Source organism: Lepidothrix coronata, unplaced genomic scaffold (assembly GCF_001604755.1).
Source record: "Lepidothrix coronata isolate B3197 unplaced genomic scaffold, Lepidothrix_coronata-1.0 Scaffold82, whole genome shotgun sequence".
NCBI classification, from domain to species: domain Eukaryota; kingdom Metazoa; phylum Chordata; class Aves; order Passeriformes; family Pipridae; genus Lepidothrix; species Lepidothrix coronata.
The window spans coordinates 1,969,455-1,988,537 of record NW_016690262.1 but is presented as its reverse complement, the minus strand read 5'-3'; the positions used below and the strand labels follow the sequence as shown (position 1 = coordinate 1,988,537).

Here is a 19,083-nt window from a genome sequence, read left to right as displayed (position 1 = left end):
GGTGTATTTGACTGCATGCTTGTTATTTTATAGAAAGAACAGCCCTCAGTGATCACAGCTCTTAGTGCTCACTGTTGTTATAAAAGTTGTCATTAAACTGGGATATATGCTGTAGATTTCTGGGAATGTTCAACTGATTTATTGACATTGTTGCTCTTATCCCTGGGTTCTTGCTCTGACTTTCTTTCTCTTTTTCCTTTTATCTTTTTTTCACTTTTCCCCTTCTCTTACTTGCTCTGCTTTGTGTTTTTCTTTCAAAAATATTTGTGGGAGGTAGAGACCTTCTAGAACTGATTATCGGAAGATCTACGATTCTGCAACGCTGAAGGTTAAATCCAAACCCCAGTGGTTATCCTGATTAACTGAACCGTATTCCTTAGCTCTTGGGCCCTTTACAGGGTCTAGAGGAAGGAAATTTGCTTCCAAGCCATATACAGCATTGCTTGGCAATGCATTTCAGCCCTATATAGCACAGGATGGGCTAGCTATATTCCCACTGCTGAATTTCTCTGTGATGGTAGGCTCCTTGGTGACTCTTTTTCTGGGAATCATAAGGTAGATGTGCTCTTTGTTCAAGCTGTTGCAATTCTTCATTACAGTTGCTCTGTATATAGGGCAAAAGGGGAAGATTTAGCTTTGAATAGTAGCTAGGAATAGCTACTAAGTCTTAAAAGGTGTAGAGATTCAATTCAATTTTAGTCAACGTTCAGATGCATGGAAATTATCCTAATTGTCTCTTATCTGCTTTTTAAAGACTTTTTAACTATATTGTCAATATTTGCCTGATTCAGGTTTCCTCAGATTCATTTTGGTACTGGTTTTTCTCAAAGCTTTGGGAGAAGAGATGAATATTGCAAAAAGACTTTCCTGGCAGCAGCTTCCCCTTCTAACCAAGGAGCAGTGTGCTTGAATATTATCTTGACAGTAATGCTCAAGACATTTCCAAATAATTGTATAAGTTTGGATCTAGTATTAAGGCCAGGCTGGATGGGACCCTGAGCAACCTGGTCTAGTGAAAAGTGTCCTTGTCCATGACAGGGGGATTAGAACTAGATGATTTTTAAGGTCTGTTCCACCTCAACTGTTCTATGATTCTATGATTCTATGATGATTCTATGATCAGCACCTCAAGGTCTATTCAGACAAACAGCTGTTTTGAAAAGAATTGTTCTTGATTTTGAAATCTATTGAGATTTAACTCTCAGATGAGTGCAGAAGGAAAGCACTACCCTATAGTAGCCAGTAGCCACTTCAATGCAAGTTCAAGTCCTGGACATGTTTTAAGTAAATGAGGTATTGCAGTCTCCTGTATCTGAGCACACACAGTGCAATGGTTTTTAAGCCATTGACCATTCTGAGGTCTATCAGTTGTATAAGGTTTCTGTTTTGTTCTAAGATTTTTTCCCTAAGAAATATCTCACTGATATGTTCAAGTTCCTCATCAGAAGCTTTAACTTCGATGAATCAAAATCTTAAAACAGTCTTAAAGTGGAAAATGTGTTTTTCTTGAATTTTTTGTCTCCCTCTAGTGCAAATCTCTCAGCTGTGAGGCAGTTGTGAATTTGCATTATATCGGAAACATGCCTTATCAGTGTTCTGACACCCTGTGTTGTGTGTGATTCACAGGATGTAGAAGTGAAAAGGTGAAACCTGCATTAATAGAGGCAATTTAATGGAGAACAGAACTTTGGTATGGTTTTTCTTATTTACAGAGAAGATTTGGATGTCTTGGAGAATATCTAAAATATTCCAAAAGAATTGGTACAGTGATCCTCCAAGGAAAGGAGGTAATCTTTATTGGTAATGGCATTATGGTTTTTATTCCAGCGCAGTGACTGCAGTTCATTGCAGAGAGTCTGATAATGGGATCCTTTTGCAAATTGGGAACTGCAGAGAATCTAATAATGGGATCCTGTTGCAAATTGGGAACTGCCTCTTAAATTGGATGGATAGAAAAGATACGATTAAAGCTCTCACTTAGTGGTTTTACATATGGTTTGTGCCTGTCTGTCTGTGCTCTCAGGTGACTCAAGGTCCAACTGCAAATACAGGTGGAGGTGTCAGTGAGAAATGAACCGTACCGTGTTGCTCATCCCTGAAATCTTGAAGTTGGCCTTTTATTTTTGTTTAAGTCTGTCACTGAAAGCAGTGGCTAATAAGCAGCACTTGGAAGGGTTGTGCGGGCGTACGACAGCCCTCTGAAGGCTCGCTCCTGCCAGGAGACAAAAGGAGGTGCAGCCTGGGAGCTCACTTCCCTCAAAAACAAGGACTCAGGAGCTTAGAAGTCACAGCATCCCTTGTGATGCTCCAGGCACCGAGTTATGATTTGCAGGCTTTTTAATGAATAGTGCTTGCTGACTAGTTCTGTCTTGTTTAGGAGTTTTATTCTTCTCCTGAGTGTGTTTTTTATTGTTGGTATTACTATCCAAGGGAGTTAGTGCTCTTCAGCATAACAAGGTAGGACCTTCAGTGCTAAGAAAATGGTCATGTTTGGAAGCATGATTTTCTTTTTCCCCTTAGTTTTGAACTGCTGTTTTGTTTTGTCAGAAATTAAGACTGTGATTTAAATTAGATATGAATACAGAATGTTTGGTAAGAGTTAGAATGAACAAAAATAGTTTTTAAATTTAACAATGTGATTACAGTCATTTAAATGGTGTTAGTGAAAATAGTCCAAATTTGCTATCTTTGGCTGGAAACATTCTTTTTAAGGTTGGAGTAAGTGCAGATTTATCCAATAGCTTGGTGGTTGAAGCATTCATCTGTGATGCAGAAGATATAGTTAAAATCACTGTTCTGAAAGGCTTTGCATCCATGTATCCCTACCTTGAATCAGATGCTAAGAGGATTGAATTCAATTTACACCCAGGTCAGGTAAGAAGCTTAACCTTGCTGGTTGCAAAATATCTGGCAACTGACCCACAAAACCCGTTTTTGCACACAGTATCAACACAGAGAGCTGCAATATTTCAGGAGTCTGTAACTTTGTGGGTTTTCCAGCAATACAGCACCTGCATTCTGGGCTCTTTGCTCTGGTCTTTGCTGTCTCCTTCTTCATCAGCAAGTACATTCTACAAGCTGACTGGCTTCCCTTTTTCCAGTTTCTTCACCTGAGGATGTGTGCATGAGGTAGCCATGGGGTAATGCAGTATCATGATGTCTTCCCAGATTTGGTGTTATGTTACAGCATGATCCTCTTACCTACCTGTGTGTCCGGGTTAATGGGAGTATTTGACACCATGGTTTCTAAGGTGGGCAAGATGTGCAACAGTGATACTGTCCTGCTTTACTTATTTATAAATAAATGCATTTATTTAGTTTCAGTTCAGAGCTTCTTTTCAGCTCTTTACAGGCATACTGATGTAAAGGATTTATTTGAGAAACAAGGACTGGTAGCAAAGAGGATCCTTAAATTCTGACCAGGCTGTGTTTCTTTGAGATCAGAAAAGAATGGATCTTTGTGTTGGTTTTCAGAACACCTTTTCCTTTGATGTGATTACAACAGTCCTTTAGGGCTGTTCTTGTGATCTCTTCTGGAACATCAGAATTCCTAGTTCTGTCTCTCCTTTCTTCCACCTGGTGGGGTGACCTTCACAACGAAGTTTTCTAGATGTGGCAACCTCTACATCCCTTTAAAAGCAGCCTTAATATAGACAACTGGACGGAATCAGACGTGAAGCAGTGAGGGAGTTTGCATACTGCAACTCTTAACCTTGGCATTAAAGGATCAAACATTAGTTTCAGATCTGAATCTTTTCTTGGTGTAATGCAGATATCAATAATATTAAGTGGAAAGAGACTAGAGCAATACTTGAAGCATCTGTTTTTTTCTCCTGACTCGAACGTATGCCTGCAGTGTGGCTTTGGACAAATTCACCGTGCCTCTGTTCCTGTTTTTTAAAATTGGAATAATTCTGTTCTTTTTGACTTGCAGGACATGCTATATAAAATTTTGGCATTATTATTTGTTTGTTGTTGTTCTGTCTTTTAGCTATCAGGGATTTTGTGCTATTCAATACTGTTTGTGCTGTGATAACAGTAGAAATTTGTGCTGTTTCTATTTCTGTGTCATATTCTGCTCTCATAGAGAGCAGGACTCTGAGAGAGAGGACTAGGATATGGTAAGGTGTGTGAGGGAAGAAATGCACAGAGGAGGAAAGAGCAGAATTTCAGATGCTGGATACTTTGGCATCCAGGGGAGGATGTCAAACGCCTCCAGGTGGTCAGTGGCCATGGAGTGCCAGTGGGTATGTTGGAGATGCCACTGTGATTGCCCTCCTGATAGAGAGCTGGATCACCTGCATCTGTCATCTCAGCCTTACTGCTGGTTCAGCCAGTGACACCTTCTGCCTTCCCGTTGGGTTCAGCTTGCAAGTCAGTCTGAGTAGGCAGCTCAAATGGGCCATACTTCTTGTATGGGAAGCACAGGGACCACAGCCTCTCGGTGTCCCCAAACCACTCGTCCCTCAAACGTTTTCTCACCTCTTCATTATAAACCTCTTTGCTTTGTCTAGATAGCTTTGTTTATTTTTTTTTTAATGGTGGTTTCTAATTATGATATTTTGGGATCACCAAATGTGCATTCACCATCATTAGTGGCTTCTTCTCATGTCATTTGTTTCATGTTCAGGGACTAGCAACCAGATTGCAAAATAATGAGCTACCTTGTGTATTTCAGAAACATACCCCTCGCAATATGCATTTCAATGATTATCGTCACAGTTGGCTATGTGTTAACAAACGTGGCTTATTTCACTACAATCAGTGCTGGGGAATTGCTGCTTTCAAAAGCTGTAGCAGTGGTAAGTTACAGAAGAAAAATACAAAGCTGTATCCCTGCTGCAGTTGTGTTTGTTGATATATTCTTATTTTCCAGGGGAAAAAATTGGGTGGACACATCCAATGAGGTTTTTGTATGGCACCACTTATTAGCATACTGGTGAAATAAGTCTGATTTTTGACTGATGGCTGGGATTGCACTTAAGGCCGTCAATAACATTTATAAACATAATATTGGACTGTATTTATTTACCTCTTATAACAAAGTCAATAGGACTTAAATTTTATAGCTGAGTACATGCTTGAAAAATTCAGTGCTAAATTGTAAGCTCGGCTCCTGGGAAGCAGGAATCACAGATATTTGTGGAAGTGGGAGCTCTGAACTATCTTGTGTGTGTAGCAAGACAGTCACGCTGTCTCTGCACAACGTGTGTCCTGAGTGTTTAGGAGGGGGGTTGCTGTGAATACAGGAGCTCATTTGGGAAGGAGTTGCAAGGCAACCTGGCTAGGTAATACTGCTTTGGTTGTTCTTGCTGAATTGTGGTGATGATACCAATTTTTATATTTATGGTATCTAAGTCACAATGAGGAAATAAAAAATTTCCATTTCCTTTCCAGTAGTGACGCTGCCTGTGGTTATTTCGGTTGACATGGCTTTTGAAAAATGACCAAATTCTGCAGCTAATGGGAGACTTAGAAAGAAAACATTTTGTAAACATGAAGAAAATTGTGCATGTCTCCTGTGGTACCCCAAACTCCAGTTAAGTCTCTTCTGCTAATGAATTGATGGACTATACCACTGGGTATGAAGTACAATGAAGGCTGTAGAAAAACAAAAATTAGGTATGCAAATCAGACCTTGATCCATTCAGACTGGGTCTTCTTCTTTAGAGTCGTAATGGTCTAAAAAGACATAAGTTAGGGCCTGATTCCAGCTCCTCAGCGTTGCTTTGACTAGTGATCTTCCAGACATCCTCAGCAGTAAAGGTGGAAGAGCTCAGCTGGTGACACAAAAGAAGAGGCCACAGCGCAGCTTTCAGTGAGGGGTGCAGAAAAGGACTATAATTAACACCATAATAATTTGCTAATATAGTACAGTTACTTTCCTGTTTTATGAAAAATCACTGTATGTTTCTCTCTCCTCTGACAGACCTTTGCCGAACGGCTAATGGGAAACTTTTCTTTAGCTGTACCAGTGTTTGTTGCTCTCTCCTGCTTTGGATCTATGAATGGTGGTATTTTTGCGGTCTCCAGGTGAGCATTGCTGATATTCCTGTGGGTGAGGGCTTGGGATACACAGCAAAAGAAAGCAAGCAAGGGGAAGGGAGAGTAGGGTTCATTTCTTCAGCAGGATATGCAAAATTACTTAATTGTTTACTAGGTGCTGGGCTTTTTCTCACTTTGTTCCTGTTGACTTTAGTGTATTATTGTTAAAATCCTTTGAACGGTTTGGAAATTAATCCCTCTGAGGATACCCCTTAATTAATGGCTACTTTTTTACCTGTGGAGGAGGGAAACTGGAGAGAAAATATAAACTAATTCCAAATGCCAGTCAGGGGACACATTCAGAGATCACTTTGATTTCTGTATATGGGTTTCTCCTGCTAGTGTTTTCATTCAGAATACCTCAAACAAGACTGAGAAGTGCTGCTGTGCTCTGTGACTTTCATGAGCCACTTTGCGTAGTCAGAGTAATGAGCACATTTAAAGTCTGTCCACATTTATTTCCCACCAGGATGTTCTTCGTTGCATCCCGCGAGGGTCACCTTCCGGAAATTCTCTCCATGATTCATGTCCGCAAGCACACTCCTCTGCCAGCTGTCATTGTTTTGGTAAATCATACAAACAAATGTTCCTGCACTAGAATTCATATTACAGACTTGCTCTGGAGAATTCCAACAGAATCTGGGCACTGCTTGAGTCTCATTTATTAATGTGTACATGGGCTTTTGGGCAGGACAGAGAACAGGAAGGAGAGGAATGAGATTTGGGAGTTGTTCTTATTTTATCATCTCCTCCTTGCTTTCTTGTCGGAGCACTTGACTGCCTATCCCTGCAACGTAATTCATGCCTTATTGCTCTGTATTTCTAAGGAGCTGCTAGGGATGAGCTGGTTCCCTTTCAGAGAAACAAATTCCAGTTAAACAAACAAAAAGGGTTTCAGTTAACTGAAAGTGCAGCTAAATACCAGCATCTGGAAACAACACCCTTAAGGGTCTTTATACTACCTTCTAGTGAAAAATGCAAACAATTATGCACTAAGATAATGGAGGGGGAACCCTCAGCAGTGCAGTGTAGTGGTGATTAAAAAATGAGAGAACATGTGCCTGGGAAATAGTCTGTGAATTGTCTAAGGAAAACTACTGGTGTTTTAGTGGAAATCCTAATACTGATTTCTAAAACAGCAGCAGAGGTAAATGTTGGCCGTGTGTTTGCATTGCAGACTGATTTGTACGGTAAAATGTTAGGACTAAATGTCAAAATACCAACCTCAAAGTTCAGTTTGCATAGTGCCGGGAAGATTTTCACTTATCATGCAGTTTTCATAAGCATGGATGTTCAGCCCCTCGTTTGGGTTCAGTGGACTGTAATGGATCTGGACAGATCTCTGCCTCTTTAGGAAGTTCCAGCCACAGCAAAAGATGCATGTATGAGTCTATGCTAGTAAGATCAGATGCTTGTACTGGAGTTTAAATCATTTTTTGCCTATAACTCACTTCTGAAGTGCTGAATTTTATATGTGCCCATACATAGGCTTCCAAATTTTGAAAATTAGGCAGTGTGATTATGGTGAAAAGTTTTAATTAAATTCATTTTCCATAAGCATTCAGTTTACATTTTATTTCTTTAGGTGAAGTAGTTATACCTTTTGGGTAAAAGACTTTGACTATTTTCCATGGAATGAAATGCACAAATGTATTAATATATGATTTTTTTTTTGTTCTGAGAGACATTTTCTGCCTTTGTATATGGTCCTGTTACACTAGTGCGTTGATTTCCTTTGAAAAAGTCAAATTCTCGTATGAAGAGGGATTTCCTTCAAAGATTGCTATTTTTTATCTTGCCTTATTGCAAATAGAGCAGTTGTAGGATATATTCTACATCAATAATCTGTGTTTTAGCATTTCCCTATTTTGTTTCTCCTGCCAAGGTCTACACACTGTAAGAAAGGAAAGAGCTCTTGAGGGTAAACTGAGCATGTGTTTGAGGCTTGTTAAATAAAACACCCCACATTTTTAGGAATTAAGAAGTCTGTTAATGTATGTATGATGATGTTAAAGAAATTTCCCAGTTTGACCATTCACGGGACTCTCTGGCAGTCACACTCAACACCAGAGACTTTAACTGCTGGAACCGAAGCCCACTCAGTCAGACCAGGTTTCCTCACCGGTTCGACCGCAGGTTTCCCATATTAGAGTCTCAGATGTCTCATTCCATAAAGCTATTCACGGCGCAGCAGCACAGGAACAGCTCAGCCTAGTGCCGCTGAGGAGGGACTCCAACAAAGGAACCCCCTCACAGTCAGCTCTCCCTTCCTTCCGAGTCTTCAGCTCCTGTCCCCCTCTCCGAGTTCATCCACTTCGCTGGCATCCCCCATCTTCATCTCCTTTGTCATGCAAAAGCTCGGCAGTTCCCGGCTCCTGCTGTGTCTCACAGTGTTCAGTCACCTGGCGGGCGTCAACTCTCTTCGTGCCCTTTGTTATCCCAAAATTGCCAATTCACGGCCTCTTGTCTCGGGTTTCCACCGAGAGCTCAATCTACATTTCAATCTGCATCTCAACCTGCGTCTTGCAAACCGAGATACCTGGACCAGACGTGTTCCTCAGCAATGCCCTGATATCAGATAGATGTGTGTGTAGCAACTCCAAGAAATCATGCAATCTGATTGTAAACCTACTTTATTTTATTTTTTCTTCATAGCTCTCCTTCACTTACATTATCATTAAAACTTGCATTTTAGTTATAACTGATATTTTAAACTTTTAGGGCTGAGTCTATAGAGAAGAAATCTTGCCCAATATAATTCAGCGGTAAAATTTCCTTTGACATTTACATAGACGCAGTTTGCTTAATGTCTGTGTGTAAAGAACCAAGTACTTTATAAGTCATTAGGGGTTGGAAGGCAGAGACCCACATTTGAAATATTGATTCTTCTGGTTCAAACCCATGTTGTCTTCACTTCTTCAAAAACAGGAAAGAGAGAGAGGCTGTGAATCTAGATAATTTATACAAATTAGTTTTCCTTATGTAAAGATTTAGCCCAGTATTTTACTGCATCTGCAGTTGATTTCAACTGTTGCCTTGTTATAAATCTAAATACTCTCACCGCCAGGATCTTCCCTATTGCTGAAGAATAAGGGCTATGGGGAATTTGACTCATTCCTTCATCCTCAAATGCAAGGACATTTTTTTGTCCAGCTATTACTTTGAAATAGATTCTGGTAGGCTGCACTAACCACCTAACTCAAGACACATCACTCGTTTATACACAAGCTTTTGCCTACCTCACAGACGACTTGTATCTCAGAACAGCTTTCTGATGAGAAAACATATTTATTCTGGTGTCCCTCTCCTTGTTCTTCAGTTGCTGCCTGAGTGACAGTTAAATGCTTCTTTCTGCTTAGGAATGTTTGCATTTACAATGTGCGAAAAGTCACCTTTTTCCTTCCACAAAACACCTACAAACCTCTGCTTTCATATGATCACACGTGACCAGAATTTAACTGCTCTTATTTGCATCGGTGATGAGCGAATAAAGCTGCAGTGGGCTAATGCACTTGTCAGGTCCCATGGGAATGCTGCCCACGATGCTCAAGCATTTGGGTGATGCAGTGGGCTGTGTGCCTGTATATTTGTCTGGGTCACAGGGGACACATTTGTATTGACCATGTATGGCCACCCAGGACAGATCTATATTGATCCACCGTGGTCTCAGGGGACAGCTGTACATCGATTGCATGACAAAGGCAAGCCTGAAGTCTGTGGCACTCAGGTGTGTGCATAAGGCTGTGCTGCTTGTCCCTGTGGAAAAATTTGACATCACTGCTGTAAAATAATAGAGATTGATCTACTAAACCCCTCTTATTTCTTTTTCAGCATCCTCTCACAATGATAATGTTATTCAACGGGGATCTCTACAGCCTCCTGAATTTCCTCAGTTTTGCCAGGTGGCTTTTTATTGGACTAGTAGTTGCTGGGTTGATTTATCTCAGATATAAACGTCCTGATATGCCTCGTCCTTTCAAGGTAACCTCTGCTCTCTACTCTTTTACATGAATTCTTCTCCCTCTTCTCCATTCTGCAGTCAGACAGCAAAGGAGCATTTTCTGATCTAGCAAGCTAACCTCTGTTTCAAGAAAAGCAGAGTTAAAAGAAAATAGTCTTGCACTGAATGCTCTCCGAGTGTTTCCCTGCAAGCTCCTCAGCTAAAGGCCTGAATAATTTTGCAACCGAAATTCATGTCAGGCGTAAACATTAATATAAAACATTTATGTCATTGCCTATCCCATATCAAATACGCCAATTTTCTGTGCAAATAAGTGGTTAGTGCTGTCATTATAATATTTGAGACTTGCAGTGGATTTGCAGACACAGTGATTGTGAACCCAGAAAGAAAATACTAAATAGTCCAGCCCATTGAACTGTAGCTGTTTTGGCCTTGATTCTGCCATTCTTCTTGCTTATTTCAAGTACTGTCTTACAAAGTAAGTTGTCCCATTGTGTACCCAGAAAGATAATGTCCATCATCATAAAAATGGAGGAATATATTTCTGTTTAGATGCTGCCAAGAAGTCTGTTTTGTGAAGAGCTAAGAATGTGCACTGTTGCATTCTTGTAGGTATATCTATTAATAAGGAGGTCAGTGACACAACCTGTTTTGCTTTGATTAAAAGAAAAAATGCTTTGACAGTGCACTAAAGAGGAACAGTAATGCTTTGAGGCATGAAAAGAAGAGAACAATCTCCAAGGAATTCTCCAATTCTGCATTACACTCATAAGCCATACCTGTAGGCGGTTCCTTCAGAGAGGTGCTAACAGAGTGATTGTAATGGTGTTCTTGAAAATTGAGTAAATAAATTTGATATTGTTACTTTGTGTGCTTTCAACAGTGACGCTGATAATGCTATCAGTCATACAGTCAGAAAGGGCTTTTTCAGGGGCTATCAGTTGCATAACACTATCAAATATCTTTATCCTAGTCAAATTGGTGTTTAATTTGCTCTCTTCCTGCTAGATTTTGATTTTTACCTTAGGAAGAAAATCAATATGTTCTTAATAGTTTTAAAAGGTGACTTGAGCTCCTGGTTGTGTTTTAAAACGTTTTCTGATGGGTAATTATCAAAGTGGAAATCTTTACTGTGGTTAGAGCTGCTTAGTTATCTACTGGGGAATTAGAGAAAGGACTTTTACAATGTAATTTATCTACAGTCCTTGCGTTTTAAAGGATGTAAAACACTGAAGTATTTTAGAGTGTAATTAAGAGACTTCTGTGGTACTCACTGCACAGCGCTCTGCAGGGCTGGGCTTCTGCAGTCACTGGCATTTTGTGTGTATGTTCTAGACACCCATATCTCTGCAGAACTGTCCTGTTGTGCTGGGCTTTATCCAATTTACATTTCATGGAACATTAAATGCCTTAGTCATTACTTTACATTGACCCTGTTATTTAATGATTCTTCGTGTGGTTATGTTTCAGGTTCCTCTATTTATTCCAGCATTGTTTTCCTTCACCTGTCTCTTCATGGTTGCACTGTCACTTTACTCTGACCCAGTGAACACAGGGATTGGATTTGCAATAACCCTGACTGGCATTCCTGCCTACTACCTCTTTATTGTATGGGACAAGAAGCCAAAGTGGTTCAGAAAGCTCCTAGGTAAGTCCTGGTGGGACTCCTCTCCATACTTACTCCAGGAGTTTCTCAGGGTTCTCCCTGTGTTGTGAAATCCTTCTGGTCAATCCTCTCAGCTGCCACGAGCTGGGGATGACAACACAAGTTTCTTTTCAGCACATGCTCTAGCATTGCTCTGCCAGTTGCAGTCAATGTCTGCTGACTAATGAGCTACTTTACAGCAAGGCTGTTCTTCCCCAGTGATTGATTTGAAGTGACTGACGCTTCTCCCACTGTCCTCTTCCTCTCTCCCTCCCCTGCAAACATCTAATTCCTTTTAAATCACCCGACCCCTTCCCCTGACCGTTGTTCTGTGCTAATAGAGACAGTTCTACACTTCTTGGAGCATCAGTTTGGAGCCTCGAGCATAACAGTTGTGATGATAGGATGGGCTTGGTGCTCCCTGCTGAGACCACGCGTTTGTGGACCACCGAGGAGTATTTGGAATAGGACAGGTTCAGGCAGGTTGGTTATGGGGATATTGTCCTTAGCAGTGGCTCCTGGCAAAATGGTAGCAAAATATAACATGCCTGAAATGCTTCTATGGAAATTGTTTCTGTGCTTCTTCAAATGACTTTTTTGTGATTTGTCTGTACTATTTCACGCACTGAGAATCATTTGTATAACATTTCTGAAAGTTTTTGAAAGCATGTGCAGAAGTTCTGATGTGTTAGAGAAGGATTATTTGGAATATTTCAATTAGAAGTCAGTATCATTTATTAGAGCTGCCCATTCTTCTGTTTTCTATTTCTTGTTTGTTTGTTTGTTTGTTTGTTTGTTTGTTTGTTACTCAGATGGATAGGTTTCCAAAATGAAGGGAATTTTCAAAACACGAAACAAGACTATTGGCAAAATACTTCAGGAATGCTAGATATTTTGTCAAACAGAACCAAAAGAACATCTCTTTTTCTGCAAAACTATAACTCAACCTGTGAAAGTTTCTAACTAAAAATAATTTATTTGTATAGATGCTGAATCAAAAATGCATATTGTTTTCTATGCTGCAGTCTTAAGTGATGATTTAAAATGAGCTGCTCACAAGGAAATAATAGTGTCTTTATATATATGTTATTACACTATAACCAGTTATATGTATTTCTCTCTATTGTATATGTTACATAATTATGTCCTATCTGTTGTAGAATCTATGTATTTCCCACTCAATTCATGCTGGGAAGTCCATAGACAATAGGGCAGAAAGTATTTACAGAAAAATATGTTAGTTTAAGGCTAGCACACTCTTAATTTTATATCCATAAAGTTATAAATTATTTGCAGCGTCCTGGGAATGGGTAGAAACCTCCAGTGCAAATTAAAGCAATTGTATGCAAAAGGACATTCAATTAAATAGTTGGAGTTTAGTCTGTTAATAATTTCTCAGTCTTGACATTTAGGGACTGGGAAATTTTCCCTTACCAAACCCCAGGAGTTTTTTGGTGTTTTCTGTCATGTCTCAGAGGTTTTGGAATACAGTTACTTGAATCTTTGGCCACAGGATGCCAGTGTTGGACTACATTACTTGGGCAAGAGAAAAAATATTCTCTTTAAGGTAGACTGGATAAATGTGAAGATTTTTCTACCAGCTGTGACAATGAAGGTGAATAATTTCTAGCTTTTGAGATAACACAAAATTCTCCTCCTAGAAAGGAGGCTTGGTGCCTGTGTCATACCTATGGATGGGCACGGTGTACTGCCTCAGAGGGCAAACCAGCAGAAGCCAGTCAGTGGGTGAAACAGCTTGTTTGCTTTGCAATTATTATCCCCAAAATAAGAACAGTAATGGCAGAAAACTGATTCTGACAGTTTTGGGGTGAAGCAGAGAGGAGATTTACTTGTTAAATAAAAAGATTTTCTTTTTCCTCAGAAGAAGCAATAAACCTTCTGTGTGGAGTCATTAAACTGGCATTATTTTGTGAGTGTTAAGGGACCCCCATTGTGTAGCCTGAGAACATTTTCTAAAGGCATTGAATGAGGATAAATTCACTTAAGGTACCTCTGTGAGATACAGAAAAGTCATTGGCCAGCTGCAAGCTTGATATTCTAACCTTGAAACAATATGCATTAAATGTACATAGGCATGAAAGTGTAATTCCAGACATGAGGTAAAGGACAAAACAAAAGAATGGTATTGTTGTTTAAAAGGTAGCTTTTTGCCAGATTAACTAGGTAGCTTTCTTTGAGAAGATAACTAGTTTTTCTAGATGAAGAAGAATGTGAGGGATACAATCTCCTTAGATTTCAACAAAGCATTTTGTGTAATACCAGAGGGGGAGTGGGAGCCTGTTAGTCTGCACACAGGACTGTGCTACCAAGACTGTGCCCAGGCTGCTTCATCTGCCCAGATCAGTGCATGGGCAGGCTGGGGTAGGGCTTTACCCATTTGCTAAGTCACCTTGTTGAGGAACTGACGGGTTCAGCTGCCCCGCTGTGCTGTGGCAGGAAGAGATGACTGCTCCTCATAAACCCTATATGGAACATGTGTTGTTTAAGCAAAGGTCAGCACTGGTGCAAAAACACATGGATACAGACCAGCCTCACGTAAGATCAGGCTCAGTGTCCTGAATAGGCTTTGTAGAGATCAGAGGAGAGGGATGTTGAACGGCCACAATGAGTAGTGGGATAAAATACCCAGCCTGAAGATACATACATTTCTGAAAGGGGTTTTAGACCAATTACACAAGCAGAGCCCCCCATGGATTACCCAAGGAATCCTCTTCCAAGGTTGAATGTCTTCTGTATGTTTTGACTGCCCTCAATGGCATTTACATTGTCCATTCTCCATATGAAATTACTGTATTTGACAAAAGGTGACTTCACAGTTCGTGGGTCCATAGGTTCTGGGCGGTATTTTGCAGCTGGAATAACATTTTGTTCTCTCCTTTTCCAAAGAAATTTTGCTGTAGCACCAGATGTTCTGGGACAAATAATTTTCAGCTAGTACAGGCTTCATTTGACCTCTGCTTTCTTGCTTTTTGCAGAACTAATGTGAAAATGAAAAAAGTCAAGCCTAGCAAATACTACAAAGCAGATCAGTGTGTAAAAGGATGCGGCATCAGCACAAGAATGCTTCTATTTACACTTCCTCAGTCAAAAATCCAACCTTAGACTCATATTTAAAACATCTATTTCTTTTCAGTGGATTGAATTACAGGGAGCTTAAAAGTTAAATCCTGCTTTTTTTTCATAGCCTGAGCCCTTGCTGAAAATGAGATCTCTTTATATAACGAAATGTCTCTGTCAGGGTTATTTAGCAACACCAGAGGATCACACCTGCTCACTCAGGACAAACTGTGATATGCTCAGTTTCCTTCTCTTGGTCAAGTTTGTGATGGGACACATAGGAAATTATCCTAGCATTTTGTTGTCACAGATTTCATGTCCAGTCTTACATACATGCATTAAACTCCTGCTTTCTTTCCTCACCCAAACTTTATATGGTGCTTATGTAGATACCAGGTCTGGTTTTTTTTATGAAGGTGGTCCCCTGATACCTATTTTCAGTGAATTCTCCTCTTGAAAGGGAAAATTAGGGTTTAAAGTGGAGTGGGGAAGTTATCTGTACCATCACAGTACGTTAAATTGTATTGTGACAAATGTGAAGCTAGTCCTTTAACTCCAGGTAGTACTCTGAGATACTGACTGGAGACAGGTTGGAACATTCTTTAGGGGAAAATACTCTGTATACTGATTTATTCTGAGTACATTACAACCAAAAAATGCAAAGAAGACTGCCAGCTTGTCTGCTCCCCTATGGCTTCATCCCAGCACAGAGCAAAACTGCTGCATGGAAATGGAGGAGTGGGCAATGTCTTGCTGCTGGTGGCTCTGTCCACTTTGGTGAACAGGATATTAAAATCACAACACACTCTAGAGTTGCCCAGGCTTTCCCTCTGCTGCCATGCCCTTTTCCAAGAGCTGTTACACCATTGCTCAGCTTCATAAAATTCTGGTTATCCCTTTGTTCAGCCTCCAACTTGGAAGAGGTGGGATGGCAGGAGCGAAGCCCTGCTGTTTTTCTGCTGCTGGCTTTCCTCCTGTCTTTCATCCCAGCTGCGCTCAGCCCAGCTCTGACATGCCCACTGTGGGTAGAGAAGGCAGGTGGGAGGAAAATGAAGTCCCTGGAGACTCTCAGCCCCTTTGACACTATCAGTTTATAGTCTAAGGGCAAGCTGGCTTTGCACTGAACTGGTGACATCCAGAGAAAAGAGCAAAAGATGGTGGAGTCTGCCTTAGACAGGAGGTCAGAGAAGTGGTTTCAGTTCATATCTTCTGTGAGTTGCACAATTTTACCCTCCTTGCTTTACGCTGGTGTCAGTGTTGACATTTCTGTGTCATACAAGAACAGACAAGGAAAATCAGAACTTTCTTTTACAACAATTCCTACTTGTTTAAAATAGGTTACTAAAAAAGAGTGACAAGTGAAAGGAATAATAAGAGAATGCTCTTTTACTATTCTGTATGTAAATTAACTGTGCCATTTATGAATCATTACCCTAAAAGGAAAACCAACAAAAGCAGTAGAAGGAAATAAATGTCCAGCGTGACAAAAAGACAGCATGAAGTTTCTTTGGATATGTGATATTCTTAGACCTGTGAAGCTTTGTAATTATTATTTCATTTAATTTTAGGGTTTTTTTTATTTTTTTTTTTTGCTTAGGCAGGTTTTGCTACAGCTAAATTAACTTGTTTGAACTCTGCCAGACATTTATTTCAACATAGCAAATTGGTTAAAACTAAGCTGTCTTGCAGAGTAGTCATGTTTCAAGATAGCCTTTAAATGCTTGCAGACATTTATTGAATAAGATTATACATCCATACCTTTCCATTATTATTATATATGCATAGCCTAGGATCAGAGGCAAAGAAAACATAGTTAAAAAGAAAAGAAATTTTAATTTAAATTATATATGTGTATGTGGAAATAGGCTGTATAGCAGCTAAGTTTCCTGTCTGCTTCTGCCTACCCCATCTCCCCCACAAAAAATCCCCAAACTTCCCATGTGTTTGCTTTTATCTTTGCAGACAGGGTAACCAGAACATTGCAAATCCTCCTGGAAGTCATCCCATCAGAGGAAGACCAGAAATCGTGATCTTCATGTACAGCTTTTGGCTTGCTGTTTCATTTCAACCTGAAATCAAGAGAGCAGGGAGATTTATCCCCCTTCTCAACATCCTGCAAACTGGAGGAACAAGTCACAGTCGAGATGGAAACCGAGCAAGTCACTTACCAGAACTGTATTTTACAATGCTTTTGCAAAATATTTTTTAATGTGGTTGGTTTATATGTAGAAAGCAAGAACTTGTGTTATGAGGGAACTCATCTCTTCAATAGTTCTTTTGTTACAGAGTCCTATTTTAACAAACTGTAGGTTCGTCAAGCTAGGATTTTCGTTGCCTTGTCACTGAAAACAGGTTTAAGTGATGTGTAAGTAGTAGTGGGGTCTTCTGTGAAGAATGTATCCTGCTTGCTGTCCCTGGAGTTCCCAGCTGTCACCAGAGAAAGGGTGAGAGAAACCTGCTGAGTTTCAGATAATATGTTCTTCCTGTCAAACTGTTTGGCAGCCTGATTTGACTTCTCTTGTCTTGCTGGAAGCCCCAGCACACTGATGATGAAGCACAGCGGTTTCCACACCTTTGTGGTGGCAAGTTCAAGACTTCTTCATTCCAGAGCTCTTATACTATGGCTGACAGGAACATCTTTTGAGACTTAATATTTCTGCCAGTGGGGCAGGAAGATTTTAGCATGGGAACAGTAAATTTATGCGTGTTTAAGTTTTTACCAGTCTGGAGATGATTACTGGTTTTACCAGTGTTTCTTTGTGTACGTGTACACAGGAAATCCAGCAACTTGAGTAATAACCTTCAAAACAGTCAAAACATTTGAATGTCATCTCCGTTGCTGTATGAATATTTCCTATCTGGAAGTGTAGGATCCTGCAGTTATCAGTCAGGCAAACCCAATTTAAGAGTTTTATATCAGTGTTGGTAGGCAGAAATAGATGTCACTGGTGGGAACTCGGTATAGACATGGCCATAAATGCAGTGCCTTTTTATGAATAAGGTATAAGGCAAGCTACAGCACATTTGTTGATCTGAGTAGGATATGCGCCTGATCCGTGGGCTTTTCACTCAAGCACACTCCAGTTAACTGGGCTTTGGAACACTGAGGAACAGGTGCTCTGCCTGCCTTCTCAGGGTTTTATCTCAGCAGAACAGAGAAAAGCCATCAAAACTGATAAAATCAAATTAAATTCACCTTCAGAACTGTTTTTGAGCTGAGCTCTGGCTCAAGTATGAGCTGAAGTTTTGCCCTTTTTTTAAAGAGAGTTGTAGATAAAGAAATTTTTTAATGCTTAGAAATTCAGTTTTATATTGTTAACGACTACTCAACCTTAAGATTAAGGTTTGTTATCATTCTGTTAAGAATATAATACTTAACTATTGAATGCACTACTTTTTGAGCTGCCTGCTGTCAGCAAATCGTATGTTTCATGAAAGCTTTTATGGAACTAAGCAGCATTAAACTTCCGAAATTGGGAGAAAAGCACAACTTGTAGCCAGACCACTACAGTAAAGGGAGACTGTGTATTGTATATGTGTTGTATATATCCAGAATATCCTCTGCTTTAAGGGTGTACAGTAATATGTCTTAAATTTATATATGTTTTCCTTTTTTGTATCTCTGTGGTGGAATATCACAGAAGTAGAGAAATGCAAGTAATGTAAAAGAGCAGTAATTTAAGACACAGAAAACATTTCGCAAACAATTTTTTCTTTAAATGTTTTCTGTTTGCAGTAACTTAAAAGTGTTATTTGAAACTTTTTTTAGGTAAACATTTTGAGACAGGTTTTTGTGTTGACAGTAGATGTGTTTAATTAGTGCTTACGTTTGGGTCAGAGTTCTGTCTTTGAGTTCATCTCCTGCCACCCCTGTTTATCAGGGTTTGGCCTGTGTTGTCATGGAACGTCTTCAGAGTACACAAACTCTAATTCTCTCTGAAAGAAATAAATTATCTGGCACCCTTCAGGAGTGCACCTAACCCCTTCCTCCACTGACAGATACTGAGTGCATGGGATCCAAAGCAAAACTACCCGAAGAGTGTGTGGTGTGTGATTTTCAGCTCTGACTGTTTCATCCCATGTATTCACCCCTATTGTGCCACGTTACTTGAAAGTTTAAATGTAGGCAGTGTTAACTTGTAGAAATAAATGGGCTCCATAAATATGACTGAATGTTGCTTTATTTTCCCATCGTGGTCTTTAAAGTTTGGAAATGTTTCTGAAGCCTGATTCAATGAACACATTTTTGCTGGGTTTACTTCATGTAAGGGGTTAATTTGTCCCAAGGGATATCCTATGACTCATTGACTGTGAAGTTGTATATTTTAGGAAGAAAAAAAAATACCTGCAAAAT

At 39.9% G+C, this 19,083-nt stretch overlaps 1 protein-coding gene across 8 annotated transcripts in view; it reads left to right on the top strand.

Annotated features, from left to right (window-relative positions):
- Positions 1–19,073, top strand: part of SLC7A11 (solute carrier family 7 member 11) — a 286,050-nt gene extending 266,977 nt beyond the window's left edge. For all 8 annotated transcript variants that reach the window (XM_017820391.1, XM_017820390.1, XM_017820393.1 and 5 more), the window contains 6 exons: positions 4,679–4,802; positions 5,930–6,033; positions 6,515–6,611; positions 9,877–10,026; positions 11,477–11,654; positions 16,692–19,073. In XM_017820391.1, the coding sequence (XP_017675880.1) occupies positions 4,679–4,802; positions 5,930–6,033; positions 6,515–6,611; positions 9,877–10,026; positions 11,477–11,654; positions 16,692–16,759 (721 nt within the window). In that variant the 3' untranslated portion in view covers positions 16,760–19,073. The remainder of the gene's footprint in view (positions 1–4,678; positions 4,803–5,929; positions 6,034–6,514; positions 6,612–9,876; positions 10,027–11,476; positions 11,655–16,691) is intronic.
- The last annotated feature ends 10 nt before the right edge of the window (positions 19,074–19,083 follow it).